The sequence below is a fragment of the Diceros bicornis genome, chromosome 22 (assembly GCF_020826845.1).
Source record: "Diceros bicornis minor isolate mBicDic1 chromosome 22, mDicBic1.mat.cur, whole genome shotgun sequence".
In the NCBI taxonomy this organism is placed as follows: Eukaryota; Metazoa; Chordata; class Mammalia; order Perissodactyla; family Rhinocerotidae; genus Diceros; species Diceros bicornis.
The window spans coordinates 29,403,322-29,420,531 of NC_080761.1; the positions used below are offsets into that span (position 1 = coordinate 29,403,322).

Sequence of the window (17,210 nt, forward strand, 5' to 3'; positions counted from 1 at the left end):
AGATAGAGAGCAGGGATCCAGAGCATTCTTAAAAGTTGTAACTCATGATGGGAAGTTCTTTCAATGACGAAGCAACTGAAGTTTCATTATGTCGAGGAACTTTGAGGAAGTCACAAAATCCACGTTTTAAAAATATATTTCCTATTACACACACACACACCTACTTTCTAGAATAAAAACCAAAGCCATATGGGCCTGTCATTTTACTTTCTATATGTTGTAGAATTACATCAAGTTATGTCACAATATTCCCTCATCTTGTAAAAGCTTTTATCAGAAAGAGGGGAAACCTGATGGCAGAATTTAAGAAGTCTAAATTCTGAAGGTAAAACTAACGTCCTAAATCGTTGTGATGATTTCGGACGTTGGTTTGTTTTAAACCTTTTAAAAAACATCAGATGTTGATTTGGTTTAATCTCGAAGAATTTCTTTTAAAAAGCTGATTTACGGGAAACCGGATGGTAAGTTTCGCTTTTGGTTTCATTTATATATACTTTTATTCCAAGAATGTAAGATCCGCTTATTTCTCAGATTAAAAGAGCTGCAGAGAAAGAGTCCAATTTCCGAGCCGGCTGACCCAGGCAATCTGTTCTCAGAGATGGGCGGGGACCTCACTCCCGCTCCACCCTATCCGACCCCCCAAAACCCCGCCCCGGCTCAATAGCGCGCGGATGCGCAGCGGCTTGTCTTCGCAGCTGGGGGCCGCCTGCTGAGTCTCCGCGCTCGCCTCGAGACTCCCCGCCCGCAGGTAGGGAGCTTTCTTCGCCCGTGAGGCGCCCGGTGGCCGCAATCTCTGGCCATCTCTCTCGCAGCTTTAAAGAAGAACGGTCCATAGACCCTTTCTTTGGGATGGAGAGAGGAGAAGGGAAAGGGGAAGTGCAATGGTTTGGGGGCAGTGGAGCCGATTACCTATCAGGATTAATAAGAACAGATAACATGTTTGGTGTTTCGCCAGGTGGGATTCAGTTTTGCTTAATGTGAATCTTGTAAGTATATGTTTGTATATGTTTCTGCACGTTCATGAATATGGTTCTGAGGTAGGTAGCCGAGGGTAGAGGGAAATTCTTAGGCTGGAGGTCAGGACACCTTGGTCCTAGTCCACTCCCAGCAGCTCACTAGCGGTGTGTTCTGGGTGAGTTCTCACACCTGCAGCATCTCCTACGGTCCCTTCCTGCTGTAAGATCCAGGATACCAGAACCTGAGTTCTTGACTCTATCTGCCCTGAGGACCTATAGGAGTCCTGAAGGAGGAGGAGAGGAGCCTGAGGAAAAAATGTTAGAACATTTCTTAGACGCATTGACCTTGGCTTATGTCAAAGTTCAGTTTAGGTTTGCCTTATAACACAGGAGCTACTTTAACTACCATTGCGCCACCTTGCTTTTTGCACCTAAAAATAACATAGTGTGGATGATTTTCTATGGATTAAATAGCCTTCTAAAATGTGATTTTTTTTAATAGCTGTATTCCATTGTGCTGAATAACCAAGCAAAATTAACCCCCATGTTGAGCACAAAGGTTATTTGTAGTGGTTTACTATCTTAGCCATTCACTGAACATCATTGCACAGAACTCTCTGGGTCATTGCTAATTATTTCCTTCAAATAAACTCTATAAGTGTAACTACTTAGTCAAAGAGTCTGAATATTTTAAAGGCATTTTGATGTAAATTGAAAACTGCCTTCCAGACAGGTTGTGCCATTTCACACTGACAATTGCCAGCAGTTTTTAAGAACTATAATACTCTGAAGAAAAAATTAGCCTTTTTCCGTGGAAGAGGATAGGCAGAGGTTACAGGACAACAGTTAGAGTGTGGTCTTAAAGGAAGTCATAGAAATACTGTGGGGAATTGAAGCCACACCTGGGAGATGTACAAGCATGTCTCAGGGTGACTGAAGGGAAGGAGTTGGGCACAGGGTTTAGTAGAGTTTAATAGAGTTTGCTAGTTTAGTAGAGGTTCAATAGATCAACTTTCTTGATCTATTAATGGGGTGGGTTTTCAGCTTACTTGGAGAGTAAGCTGAAACTCTAGGAATTTTTTTTTTTGAAAATCAAATCATAGTTCATATACATCAGGTGAAAATCAAAGGAAACCCTAAACCAACAGAAATCAAGACACTCCTTGCTCCTACTTTTGAGAAACAAAGCTTAAATTCTTTTCCCTGTCTCTTCGTCCTACCCTTGGGAGATAGAGAAGTAGTATCAGTTTCACAGTATTATACTGGGTTCCCCCAGGGACAAACCTGCTTCCCCATCCTGAGCGAACCATCACTTCTTCCCTAGGTCACATCTCCTTGCTCTTTGAATGTCCCAGTTCTTTCTGGGAATTCAGATACACTGTCAGAGTTTCTTAGCTGAAGAAGATGCTGTTGTTCTTCTCTTAGACGAATTGCCCTGATGTGGGGTTTAGAGGTCAAAGACCATGTTATGCACATGGTCTCTGTCTTCCCCCCTTTGTTCTTCCACTGGTGACATTTACAGTCCAAGGGAATGGAGCCTTGGAAAAGCAGGTATTATAAGGAATTAGGTAAATATCAGATCTAATCCATCACCTTCCGCTAAACCTTTGTTACCCTTAAAATTTTCAACCAAATTCATTAAAGGATAGAAACTCCACCAGAATGTTCCATAAACATTGGCAAAATTAGTTGTAATCCATGAGTGGATTTAATGTTCCTCTGGTTTATTCATTAGTTCTTTGCTTGGAGTTAGGGGTATCTTAAGTTTTTTTTCTGCCCAATATGTGTATTTGTGTTTATAATATCACATTAGTATTTTATAATTGTGGTTTAATCAACTTTGGCCCATGGAAAGGACAGCCAGATAGCTGCTGCAGCACCTCATTTCCACAACCTTTGTGTTCTCACAGGCCTGAATGTCATCCCTATCCCTATCTACAGGGCAGACAGTAAGGAGAGAAATAAGAATTATGCACCTCACACTAGCAAGAAGAGGACGATTTGTTTTATTTTACTCTTTTTGTATATGTATATGAACATGAAGGATTCATACAAGTTGATAAGAAACCAGTAAGATAAATAGACCAAAAAATAATCAGATAAATCACAAAAGAACTAAAACAATCAACAAATTCATGAGAAATTCAAGTTGTAGCTTTCAATAATCAAACCAGAAAAAAAATATATTTTTAAAACAACACCCAGTGCTGGGTGAAGAAACAATGTAACTGGTACCGATTATCCACATGTATCGGGAATCAGAAAAATGTTCTTTCTCCTTGAAAAATAATTCCACTTGGAGAAATCTATCCTTAGGGCCTAGCTTGGGGCCTGGCACACAGTGGACACTTAACAAATATTTGCGGAATACACAAATACTTCTGATATTTTTAAAATTGGAAACAATCTTATATGTAACAATAGAGAAATTAAACATGATGGGACCACTAAATAAGATAGTTATGAATATCATACAGTAAAATGGAAAATATTTATGTCATAATATTAAATAAAAAAACGGGTGTTAAATATATGATAAGGTTATAATTACTTTTTAAAAGATTCATAAGGGAAAAGACTGGAAGAAAAATATAGACTAAAATGCTCACAGTGGTTGCAAGGTTTCTCAACCTTGGCACTATTGACATTTTAGCCAGATATGCCTTTGCTATGGGGTTTTCCTGTCCATCACAGGATGTTTAGTAGCTTCTCTGGGCTTTACAACCTTTACAACCCTCCCCCTCACCCCATTTTGACAACCAAAAATGTTTCCAGGCATTACCTAGATTAAAGTGATAGAATAGTAGGTGATTTTCCCCTTCTTTTCTCATTTTCTGTGATGTGGTTATATCACTCTACTGATGAAGGAAAACATAAGAATAAGCAAATGTCATTATTCTACCTCAACTCAGGGGTTCTGGGGTTCTTTCCATTATGCTACTCTATCTGCCAAACACTCTGCAGCTTGGCAAGGTGAAATGGTTCATTAAATTTTGTTTTTATTTTTTTCCAATAATAAAAGTGAGACATTCATTCATTTGAAAATTTGGACACAGAAAAACACCAAAGAAATCATTCACAATCTCATCTCCCTTTTTTTTTTCTTTTCTTTCTTTTCTCTCATCCTCTCTTCCTTTTAGAAACCATGAAGAGGTGAATACCTGCCTATCCTCCCTCTAATTTTACCTGGAGAGATAATCACTGTCAGCACCTTAGTATGGATTTTTCTGGACATTTCCTATGTTTAAACACACACATACGCACACAGACACACAGATTTTTCTTTTCTTTTTTTTTTTTTTAACAAAAGTGGATTTCTGCAGCTAACTTTCTGCATCTTTGCAAAATCACTATATCTACATGTACTTAATTTTGTCTACCAAAATTTATTTAACCACTTCAGCTATCTAGGGTATTCCCAGTTTGGGGCTAGCAATAGCAATGACATCCCTTTATATATATTGTCATATGTATGTGTTTTTGTTTTTGTAAGATATACTTCTAGGAGAGGAAGTGAAAGTGCATATGACATATATATTTAAATTTTTAATAGAGATTACCAAATTGCCCTCCAAAAAGGTTATACAACTTCACGTCCCTATCATTAGCAGGTGAGAAAACCCATTTGTTCGTATCCTCAAAAACAGTAAATATTTGGAATCTTTATAATTTTGATCAAGCTAATAAGTGAAAAATGGTATCTCATGTCTTAAATTTATACTTTTTTTATTGGTGAGATTGAGCATCCTTTCCTATATTTAGAAGTCATTTGTGTTTCTTATTCTCTGAACTATATGTTAGAACCTTTTATTCATTTACCCGTTGGATTGTGTGTAGTTTCCTTATTGATTTTTAGGAGCTATTTATATATTAGGAGCATTAATCTTCTGCCTTATATAGGTATAGTGTTGATTAATTGATCAATTGTGAGTTTTTCTATGTATACAGAGGTCAAAGAGACCCTAAGACCCAAAGACCCAAAAAGACCCCGAGAGAAAACTGACTTTATTCTCAAAGTGTATAAATGTACATATAACACAAGAGAGAAAATGTTATTAAATAAACAGATTGGCTGAAATAACAGTACAAATCTTCTTTGTTTACTCCTCTACTTGAATATAAGCTCCAAGAGGAGAATGAGTTTTCTTTCCAGTTCACTGCTGTATCCCCAGTGCCTAAAATAGTGCCTGGCACAGAGTAGATCTCAATCGATGTTTGCTGGATAAAGAATTGGTAGAATTTCAAGCAGGATGACAAAATGAAGAATAGAATCTAGGCAGATCACCCTGAAAGAGTGGCTGTGAGTTATTCACATCTTAGTATGAATTGTTCAAATCCAATTGTTTCTCCTTCTCACTCCCCCTGCTGTTAATGGAATCAGTTTATTGTGGGAATAGGATTTATAATTTGGAATAAGTGAAGGACAGAGAGTAGATTTTTGAAGAATGGCAGCTGGGGGAGAATTGGCATGGTTAGGGTAGTGATGTGGAAGGCTTGAATAGTTAAAGGATAGGATGAAAGTATTCAGCTGCTAGGGGAAAAAGGAAGCATTGAGAAGTGGGAGATGTGGAAGTCATATTCTCCTTGCTTCGAAATTTTGCGTAGGGCAGGTTTAGATTTCTAGATATGTTACACTGCAGAAAAGACATGAAATAGTTGAGAGGATTTTGGTGCAATATTTTCTTCTTGGCTTCTTTTGAGCATAGGCTGTAAGTTTTTTTCAGGGCTTGTAATTAAATTTAAAAATTCTCATCATAATAGCTTTTTTTCATTTGCCTTTATATGGCTCTGGGATTTTAAGTGAAAGTATTGAACTTCTAAATTCCCTGCTGCATTTTGACACTTACAAATCAGTCATTGTCTGGTTATCAGAAGACTATTTCAGTCAGAACTGCCAAGTCCCATAATGTCTGGATATTCAATTATTGAGTAAAGCAGTTTTCTTTTTGTGTTTTCCATAATTAGGTCATTCCAGAAAGATGAGGATAGTTAGTGTCTTTACATTCATGGCCTACTGTCATTTGCTGAAAGGTAAGACACCAAATCCTTTCATTAGGTTCTATATTTTAAATATTTTAACCATGAGTTAAAAACTAAAATAATAATTAAAAATGGATGTAATTTTTTTATAGAGAGGACATTCTATTTTTCCTTTTTTATTTCATAAACATATTTCATAAATCCATATCATTGGATGCAGATATAAGGAATATAGACAAACTGAAAGAGACAAAATTAACCCATTACCCATTTATCCCTTACCCATTATTTATTTCCCAGGGATAATTACTGAAAATATTTGGGGAAATGGCCTATGTGTACATTTTTATTTGTTTGTTTTATATAAGGGCAGGATCATTCTATCTATGTTGCTCTGTGACCTGCTTTTCCCAATGACTATATTCTAAGGAAGAAATAATTTGTACATGGAAAGTATCAGGGTCACACAGTACTGGCATCATCCTGAGACCCTCCCTAAATCTCCATACCCATGTACCTCTGGCCAGACAACAAGATCAAGAGTTTAGGGCAGTAAGAAAGGAGGACTGTTGGAATCTACCACACAGACTATGTAGAAGGCAAATAGGTGTCCAGTCAAAGGACATTCTGGGGATGTCCACATGAAACAAAGTCTCCCTTGTTGTAAGTACCCCATCACCATATAATATTTCTATAGTAATGTGTGTTTATGAATTTTGGGACAGCAACGTTTAGCTAATTTTGTTATTCTAACTCAGGGATGAGATACAGCATCCCCAAACATGTTTTAAGCCCACTGGATAAAATATGTGTTTTAGGGAAGTAGGTACTTAAACGTTATTATCACATGAGTGACCAGAGAAATTGTTTGTAAACCCTGCACTCATTCTGTAAATATTTTGAAGAGTGTTCCATCTTCTGAAGATTGGTCCTCTCTCTTTTCAGCATTTACTATCACAGTTACCAAGGACCTGTACATGGTAGAGTATGGCAGCAATGTGACAATGGAATGCGAATTCCCAGTAGAAAAACCATTAAACCTGGCTGCATTAATTGTCTACTGGGAAATGGAAAATAAGAAAATTATTCAATTTGTGAATGGTAAGGAAGACCTGAAGGTTCAACACAGTAGCTACAGCCAGAGGGCCCAGCTGTTGAAGGACCAGCTCTTCTTGGGAAAGGCCGCACTTCAGATCACAGATGTGAAATTGCAGGATGCAGGAGTTTACTGCTGCTTAATCAGCTATGGTGGTGCTGACTACAAGCGGATTACTTTGAAAGTCAATGGTAAGAATTATTATAGATAAAGAGGCCCAACCTTTATTAAAACCATATCCCAGTGTTGAGAACTTTTCATTCTTGGAAGTCCAGCCTCACTTTCCACAGCAGCCGTCTGTTCATTCATTCATTCACACACTCCTGCAATAAGCATTTCCTATTTGACAGCCCTTGGAGATCCAGAGCCAAAGGTGACAGAGCCATGTTCCACAGTATGTTCAGTTTTCCTAAAAATAATTTCCTAGTCTTTTTTTTTTTATTCAACTGCTGTTTTTTAATTTTATTAGGTCTACTAGCATTTTCCTTCCTTTGAACCTATGTCCAACCCAAATAAATATATTAAAAACAAACCCCATTGTAAGGTTCACCTACAAAAAGACTTGAAGTCAATCTATGAAGGAAAAAAATAATCATATCAAGTATAGAGGAAACTATTCTTCCTCAGAGACAGTATAAACTATGCTCACTGGGCATACATTCATCTGAAAAAATCTCCAACGTTATCTTAGAGTGTTGAAGAGGAACTGTGAGTGTCAAATTCCTGGGTACTGACCCACAAATGTGTCATCAGGTTACCTGGTTCAAAGTTACGGGTTGCCACTAGCTAAGTAAAGGAAAACACCTCAGCTGACCACCTCTGCTTTCACTGTTAAGATTCATAGAATTGAGAGCTGTGAGGATCCCAGGCAAGAGCAGCTAATTCAAACGCCCAAAGAACAGAAATCCCCCTAAGGGATCTTCTGCTCACCTACTTCCCACAATGACACCTCTGTCATTTGAACCTCTGTTCACAGTCTATTGAAATTATTTTCTGATATTGAGCTGAAATCTGCCCCCTCTAGTCATCGTTTTGAGATTATCTGCCTGCTTCTTTTGTTTACATGATAACATTTTATTACATGACTAGAATTAAATTATCATCACTTGGTCTTTCCATTCCTGGCCTAACTACTATCAATCTGAAGGTCAATAATATAAGTAGAAAAAGTTTACATTTATCATAAATGGATAACTGATCATTATAAAATCAAAATTATATAGGAATTAGGAGAAATGCATCTATTCTATGGTACATTACTGGGTCTCTGATTCTGGCTCAATTAATGCTACTGTTGGCAAGAAAATGTCACTTGTGAAGTAGATTTAATTTTAATTATATTTTACCATGTTTCTTCAGAACAGTGATATTCATGAAAGCAACCTGGTGGGATCCCAAGTTGGGATTTTCAACTTCTCTTCAGTCCATCAGCAAATATCAGGCACCTACTATGTTTCAAGTATTAAAGAAATTATCAAGACTTAGCCCCATCAACAGCCAACGTCCCCATCTGGGATGGGGAAAAAGAGCATAGGCCTGACAGTCAGATAGAAGGAAGTATAGAGTGTGTAAGTTTCTGCTTCCAGAAAAGGTTTCTCATCAGCCTGTAAGGGGTATGCAGAGAGTGGGACAGCTGTCCCTGTAGTGAGGAAGGGTGTTCTTCCAGGGCATCTGGGCTCTGTAATGTCCCTTGTGGATCTGCGATTTCCTTTGCTGTGGTTCGACACAGTGGGAAATCTTCTGGTACTGATGATGTTTCCAAGGAGGGGTCGCTGATGGAGCAAAACAGATGACCAATGAGATTTGAGGATCTGATTTGTTTGACCATTCTGTTTTGTATTATAAATTACTCAGTTGCATCCTAGTCCCAATCCATCTTGTTGTCATTTGCATACAGTGGTCTTGGGGGTTGAGTTGAGCTGCACTGAGAGCAAGCCAGCCACCAACCTTCAATTGCACTAAGGCAGTGTCACCAGTAGAAGTCTGGCCAGCTTGCATGAGCTTTACAACTCAAGGAAGTAGAACTCCTGAGTCACCTCCATATGAAAATGATTTTACAGTAACGCTGTCAGCCTTCTCTTCCCATCACTGCAAACTTGTGGTAACACAGCTTCCCCACAGGGGGTTTACTCACCATGGGATTTTAAACATGAAGCATTTCAAAACTGAAATTAGAAAGAGTTTAGTTTGGGATTAACTCAATTTTTATTAACGCTTTGAGTGTTATTCCACCTTTCATGTTTGTTAGTTTAAATACTAGACTCTCAATCATCTGACTTTGAATTGAAAATATTGTTTTTCGTTAATCATTGAACCTAATAGCAGGGAAAATGAAGCGCTCATTTATACTTTCAAGATCTTACATGGGATTAGGCAACTAAAAGAACAAAGTTTTGCATAGTTATTTTGATAAAACTAATTTGTTCATATGACCCAAGAATTAACTGCTATCATTCCCTACCAAACCCATCACTCCCCTAAATTTACCAGCCAGCGCTGTTTAAGTTTTCTCTATAGCATTTATCCCCATCTAATATATCATGTAATGTATCATATAAATGTATCTATTTTGTTTATAGTTTCTCTCCTCCTAGAATATATACTCCACAAAGGCAGGGATTTTGGTCTGTTTTATTCATGCTGTATCCCTAGGACTTGGCATATAAGAGTAGTATTGGAACAAGAGCACACAAAAATATTTGTTGAACGAGTGAATGAATGAACGAAGTATTTCCTCAAATAGGATAAGCCTAAAACTTTTTAAACATGAACAGGTTGGATATATGGAAATTAATTTCCAAGACTGTTCATCAGGAGCTGTCAGTACTTTCTAAAGAACACCACGTGAGTGCACGTAAGAGGCAGGAGTAAGAAGAGGAGGAGGAGCAGCTCTAGTGTAACAGTAGTAGTAATGAACACTTATGTAGTGCTTATGTGCCAGGCCCTGTCCTAAGCACTTTGCCTATATCAACTCATTTAAGCCTCAAGTGACTCACTGGAGTAGGGGCATCATCATATCTAAGATGCGTGCTTTCCCCATTTTACCATCTCTGAAATATGAATGTGTTTTTTACTAGATGGCATCTTAGATTCATTGATATGTGGTGTTATTCTTCTCATTGTATCGATGAGGAAACTGAGATCCAAACAATTAAGTAATTTGCCTAAGTTCACTCGGCTATTAAGCCAGGTTCTAAACTCAAGCAATCTGGCTCTGAAGTCCGTGCCCTTAACGACCAGGTAGTACTGCCTGTATTTGTACCTCCAGAGTGTGTATCGAGTTGTATATTGACTTCAAAACTACTGTGAGCTTTTCCGTGGTCCTGATGTGAATATAAAACTTTACTGAGAAACATATAGAGACTTGAATAAATGGATAGACATATTTTATATTTGGATAGAAACACTGCTGGTTAACGATGACAGTTCTCTTTAAATTAATCTATACATTTACTTTGAGCCCAAAGAAAATAGCAATATGATTTTTATAGCAAGATAGTTGTTCTTTTAAGCCCAAACTTGGCCCAAGTATGAATAGAAGAGTTGAGGCAGAACTAACAGGAGTTCCCCACTGCTGAGACATCTGAACATTAAGCTTATTTCTCTGAGAACCAGCCTGGATTGATATTCTTTCTGATGTAGACAACAGTAAGACAATGTCTTATTTTGTACTAAGTGAAAGCCCGGATTTTTCTTTTTGCTTACAACCTAGCCCCATACCGCAAAATCGACCAGAGAATTTCTGTGGATCCAGTCACCTCTGAACACGAACTAACATGTCAGGCTGAGGGTTACCCCGAGGCTGAAGTCATCTGGACAAGCAGTGACCACCGAATCCTGAGTGGCAAAACCACCATCACCAATTCCAAGAGGGAGGAGAAGCTTTTCAATGTCACCAGCACACTGAGACTCAACACAACAGCTAACGAGATTTTCTACTGCACTTTTCGGAGATCAGGTCTTGAGGAAAACAGTACAGCTGAGTTGGTCATCCCAGGTAATATTCTGAATGCCTTATTAAAATGTGCCTAGTGTTGTCCCCTGGCGCCTAGCATGATGCCTGCTTATCATAGGCATTCATTGTTCACTGAATAAATGAATGAATGAATAACACTATATTTAGAAAATGCATCCTGCTTCCTCACCTCCATTCATCCAAGTCATATTGCTATTTAATAAACATTCAGCAGATATTTATTGAATATGCTCTATGTGCCAGGCATTCGGGACTCACAGAAGAATAAGACGCTGTTCACACTCTCCAGGAAACAGACAAGAAAACAGACAATCTTGTTCCATGTAGGAAATGCTTTTGTGGCTGGGGGATCTTGGGGAGCACCTGAGAGGAAGAGTCAACTCAGGCTGTGATTCGGGAGTCCAAATCTGAGCATATCAGAGCTGCTCCTTTCTTTCTGGGGTTTCTGTGACAGAAAGCAAATGGAATGTACTTTTCTATCTTATTCCACATGGGAGAGATCTTTCCTCCCCATCTGTGAAAGTCTATGACCTTTCAACTCAAGGCAGTCTGCTCAGTGCACAGGAACATAAGGCTGTGTGTCCCTGAGCAAGCTGCTTGACTTCTGCATGCTCCACTTTCCCTATATGGTTATAACATATCAGGCAAGGTTATCATAGGGATAAATGAGCTACAGTGTTTGAAAATGATTTGAGACTCTTGCCTGTACTGATTCAACTATTTTTTGTCTCACTACCCTACAGTAGTGGGTAAGGCGGGGTACAGAGTCTGATGAAAGGCTCAGACCTTTAGAGAAAGTGAGGTGGGAGAGCATGATGTTTAATGTAAACCCAGAGGTTTCCTGAGAAGCACTTCTCTCCCCACCCCCCACTAGATGTTGACAGTAAAGCTTTAGGTACTTCAGAGAAAACAACTAAAAAATGGAGTAGAGGGGCGAGCTGGGTGGCATAGTGGTTAAATTCACGTGCTCCACTTTGGTGGCCTGGGGTTTGTGAGTTCAGATCCCAGGCACGGACTTACACACCAATCATCAAGCCATGCTGTAGCAGTGACCCACATACAAAATAGAGGAAGATTGGCACAGATGTTAGCTCAGGGCCAATCTTCCTCACCAAAATATATATATATATATATATATATATATATATATACACACACATACATATATATATATATATGTATGTGTATATATATGTATGTATGTATACATACATACATATATATGGAGTAGACAAATCAAACAATAGGAAAAGACAATCCAGGATGGTCCTATGAATAAAAAGAGCAAAAAAGTTTGAGAAAAATTCAAGAGGTGCTCTTACTGGAGTCTAAGTCACTTTGGCAGGAGCTGCCTTAGTGGCTTCCTGCCATTTAAAAACTGTTTTATGACAACTTATTTGTGGGAGGATCTAGGGCAACTTACCTAACTGCTTGGAGTCTGTTTCCTTATCTGTAACCTGGGGATTTTTTTTAATACCTGGCATGCCTAACTGATGAAGTTGTCTTGAGATTCAAATAAAATAGATATGAACAGCCTTTGTAAAGTGTAAGCTGCTAGACAAAGGCTCACTGCTGTTGTGGCTTTAAAGCTCAAACATTAGTCAGGGATCATGATTAATGGTGGGAGGTGGGAGCTAGCTGTCTCTGAGCGTCGTGTGCCTGGGACCCTTTTCCTTCCTGCATGGACCACAGACAGAGAGATTGGTGAGAGGTACCAATGACTAGATGTCCCAAGATGTTCAAACTGTGGAGAAAGAAAAGAAAGCAAACATTGATCCCCGATCATGACCACAGATATGGAGAGGTAGGAGCTCGTTGGCAGTTCCAGCTGGCCTTCATCTTCCGTCATTGTCATGTACAGTAGGCTGCTAGCTTCTATAAGAATGCAAGAGGAAGTGAGATAACCAAGGCTGCCATTTAGTATTGAGCAGCCATTCCCTGTGGTACTATGCTAAGCACTTTACAGACATTAGCCTCACAAAATTTATTATCATTTCCATTTTGTAGGCTGGTTAAAAGGTTTGCCAGAGGTCAAAAGCCAGTGAGTGGCAGCACAATTTAACCCCAGGTCCGTCTGTCCAAAACCTGAGCTGCTTCTACTTTTCCATGCTGCTCCCATTTTCATATTAGAGGTATCTCACCATTCCAGCCACTCACTGGCCAGAAACTTTTGGTATTTAAGAAAATTAACCTAAAGCCATCCTAAATTAAACTTCAAAGGTGGTTATTCTCTTGACTTTTTCCCATCAAAATTTTATCCTGAGTCAGTTTTTTTGTTTTGTTTTTCAGAACCACTTATAGTTCCAGCAAATAAGAGGACTCATTTGGCAATTCTGGGAGCCATCCCGTTGTTACTTGTAGCCCTGACAATCATCATCTGTCTAAAAAGAAATGGTATTTCCTTTATTGCAATGGTCCCCACTGGGGATGTGGGGAAATGTGGGGGAGTGCTATTGTTGTCACTATGGCATGTAGTAGGCAGAGCCAGCGATGCTAAATCTCCTGTAATGTGCAGAAGAGTCCCACGTAACAGGAAACTGTCCTACCCAAAATGCTAGCGGTGCCCCCACGAGGAAACACTGATTTGTAAAATGCTGCCTTCCTATTAGCCTTCCCTTCCAGGGTGAACTTTCAATTATGCAAAGTAGGTTTTAGCTATGCCTCGATGTGAAACTGTGCGTCACCTCTTCCTCTAGTTCTGTTCATTTCGCTGTTCTGCAGCATCACCTACGTTGGAGGGAAGCAATAAACACTGTAGTTGCATTTCAAGGGGGTAAGAGTTGCATCATGGCTGCAGGGAAACCTGACTGCCTTTGCAAGATGGCACAAAGACAGTCCACTGTTCAGCAGCAATTATAGTGAAGCAGAGCAGGATTGCTGGGTGAAGATCATGTGTACAGGGATGAGGGGTAGGAGAATGGGTGTGCCTGGAGGATGACGAAGACCATGCAAATCACCACAGACTTACATGAGAGAAAAAGCTAAAATGCCTCTTGGGTTTCAGATGACTTTGAGTCTTGCATTAGTTGCGCTGTTATATTAAGCTGGTTTCTGGGCACCATAAGTAATAAAAATAGTTTCTTCTGTAGGGCTGTGATACTTTTACAATAGAGTATTTTATGAGATTTCTGGCTGAGAGTGTTATGTAGTTTACTAAATAATTTGCATGTGTTTATCTCTCTATTTACCCATGGGAACAATTAAAATCCAGGAAAATGTCTATTCAAATAATTTCCTCCCATTTTAAGATGATTCAGATTAAACATTTCCCCAGTACTTTGAGAAGTATACCAAATGATCCAATGATGATCTGTGTATAGAGTTATCTGATGTCAAATAGGGAAGTGGAAAATGGAAGGGAATTCCAGCAGACGTTGAGAAATTCCCCACAACCCCTTTAGAGGGCGGGTAGATCTGGGAAAGTGGTGTAATTGACGGAGTAGAGGTCAGCTGTTTCTAAAGAATAAGTACTTGACAGAACTGAGACAGTTAGCCAGAATATAAGGATCAAGTTTCAATGATAGGAAGATCCTGAGATGGAGTTGGTTTGTCCAAGGAAGTGACTGTTAGCCAACTTGCATTTTGAATATTTCCCTGTGAAAAATAATTAGTTGGCATGAGGAATGGCTGGAAAACCAATGCATAATAAAGTACCTCAGAATATGGTCCATCTCTGAGGGAAGGATGGAAAATAAAAGTATATACTCCTAAAGAAAATCTAGGAGCGAAAAGCATGTGCCCTAAACTGTTGAATTAGCCTCGGAGGTGGGAGCCATGGAATAAGGAAGTCTACCAGATTTCCTAGGGAACTAAAAATGTTTCGTAGGAACCTTGAATTTAACCTTGAGTCACTGTGTGGGATATAGAGTTGTGTTATGTTGGAATAAAAATGATTTTTTTTTTTAAGTGAGAATGATGGACGTGGAAAAATGTGGCACCCAAGATACAAACTCAAAGAAACAAAATGGTAAGAATATTAGCAGGGATCGGGGAGTTAAAGAAAAAGGAAACAAAAAGTTAAAATAATAACAAGGAGAAAGCTATCAGCCATAATCTCCCCTCCTTTTAACGAATGCTTGCTGTTGGAACTGCTGGCTACTCTTTGCCTCACAACTCTAAGAACTCTTCCCACAGTCTGAGGAGGTTTAGGGATGGCCCTGGAGAGTAAAGAGTGGAGAGCATGTTTGTGTGAGTAGGGGGAGAAAGCTTCTCTCTGCTAGGTTTCCATTGCTCTGAATCCTAACATCTCCCTGCAACAGGGGACCAAGCTGACTTATGTGGATGGGTGATAGATAGATAGATAGATAGATAGATAGATAGATAGATAGATGATAGATAGATAGAAGTTCTATGTCAGGCACTGTTAACTGCTTCATGTGCAGTACCTCATTTAATACTCCCCCAAATCAAAGAGATAAATACTGGGATTATCCCCACTTTATAGTAGAGAAAACAGAGGGTCAAGATGATAATGTAAATTGCCCAAGAACATATAGCTGATAAGTGACAAAAATCAGGCTTTGGAGCCCACTGGCTTGACCATAGAACCTTGCTCTTAACCTATCTGCTTAATTCCATTTTGCCACAAATGTCTACATTTATAAAAGGTCAGAAAGACCTTACCCAGCTGATTGAACTAAGAAGAAAGTTGTATTAAGGTTTTTAATTCTTTTTAATGTAATCAGAAACCAAACCTCACAAAGAGCCCAAGTTTCGAGTAGTCTAATTAGCTTGGACGAGCTCAGTCAGGTTTCATTTTGTGATCCATAGCACTCACATGTGTTGTAAAGCTAATTAGTCACTGTTGTTTGGATCATCCTAGAGTGACCAACTGTCCCAATTTGCCCAGGGCTAAGGGGTTTCTCAGGACATGGGACTTTCAGTTTTAAAAGCAGGACAGTCCCAGGCAAACCAGGATGGTTGGGCACCCTTTATCATGTAAAGGTAATTGGGCATAAATATAATCTGCCTCTTTCTCTTATTGCAAATTTATTATATCAGCAAATATAAGTTATGTTTCTCATTATCACTCTCCAGATACACAATTTGAAGAGACGTAATCCAGCATTGAAACTTCTGATCTTAAGGCAGGGATTCTCAGCCCGTGGTCTGAGTTCGTCAGGGCCAAGCATGCCAGAGAAATGCAGTGGGCCAACAGGCTGCAGGTGATGTCGGAGGCCCAAACACTGAAAATGGAAGCTGGGAAAGAAGAGGAGAACGAGGAAGAATGAAGTAGAAAGGGTAGCCTGAAAGGAAACTTCGGTACTTCAGAATGACTGGAGATTCATCGGTGCAGATGAAAGGGAGAAAGGACACTTCTGAATGATAAGCCTTCATGCCAATTGTCCATTGCTCGTCCTAGGAAAACAAGTTGAGATTCCCTGATTTAATGGTTGGTGCCTGCAGAAGTGCCCTTTGCCTTCACTCAGTGTCTCAACTTGTCTTCTGCGTGATTGAGAGGCCCAGTGTTACAACAGTATTTAAGTATATTTCTATTTATTTTGAGTCTATGGGGTCTTGTCATGTGAGTGTGGTTGTGAATGATTTCTTCTGAAGATATATTTTAGTATAAGTTAAAATTTTGTCACCAAACTAAACTTACTGCTTAATGACTTGTGTGTGTCCAGTAAAATATGTAGTATTTGTAAGGTGCTTGGTATCCTCTATAACTGTTGGTCCATAGGAAGCATAGAGAACAAACCATTGGTTCGTATAGGATGTTACCTTATTTAACCTGTTGGTACTTTGGTTGACTTGAATAATCTTATTCTCAGACCTCAAGGTAAAATATGTTACCACAGTATCCGTTGCATTTAAATATCAGCTTTACAACTATGTGGAATGCTACTCACAAAATCTCATTTAATCCCTGTTAACAACTGTGTTGTAGTAAGCACTATTATTCTAGCCATTTCACAGCTGAGGGAGCAAAGAGAGAAAACAACGTGCCCAAGACAGTAAATAGCAGACCTCAGATTTCCACGACTGTCACCCACTGTCCTTTTAGAATACAATTTACAGCTGTGTTTTACTTTAAGAAATTCATTCATTCATCAGACATTTAGGAAGTGCCCTTGCCTGTCAATCACTGTATCAGGCAGTGAGTCTACAGATGTGAGCAAGATAAAGGACCTCCCCTCAAGAGCTCGTAGTATCATGGGGAGATTGATAAAATTTATTATTACAATAGTGCAGTGTCATA

The 17,210-nt window shown here is 39.1% G+C and overlaps 1 protein-coding gene across 1 annotated transcript; it reads left to right on the forward strand.

The window, feature by feature from the left end:
- Positions 1–690: 690 nt before the first annotated feature.
- CD274 (CD274 molecule) lies at positions 691–16,514 on the forward strand. The gene is made up of 7 exons (XM_058565311.1): positions 691–748; positions 5,922–5,987; positions 6,882–7,223; positions 10,745–11,029; positions 13,298–13,402; positions 14,916–14,975; positions 16,046–16,514. Exons 2-7 carry the CDS (start codon positions 5,936–5,938, stop codon positions 16,066–16,068), a joined length of 867 nt encoding a protein of 288 aa, XP_058421294.1. The 5' UTR covers positions 691–748; positions 5,922–5,935; the 3' UTR covers positions 16,069–16,514.
- Positions 16,515–17,210: the final 696 nt, after the last annotated feature.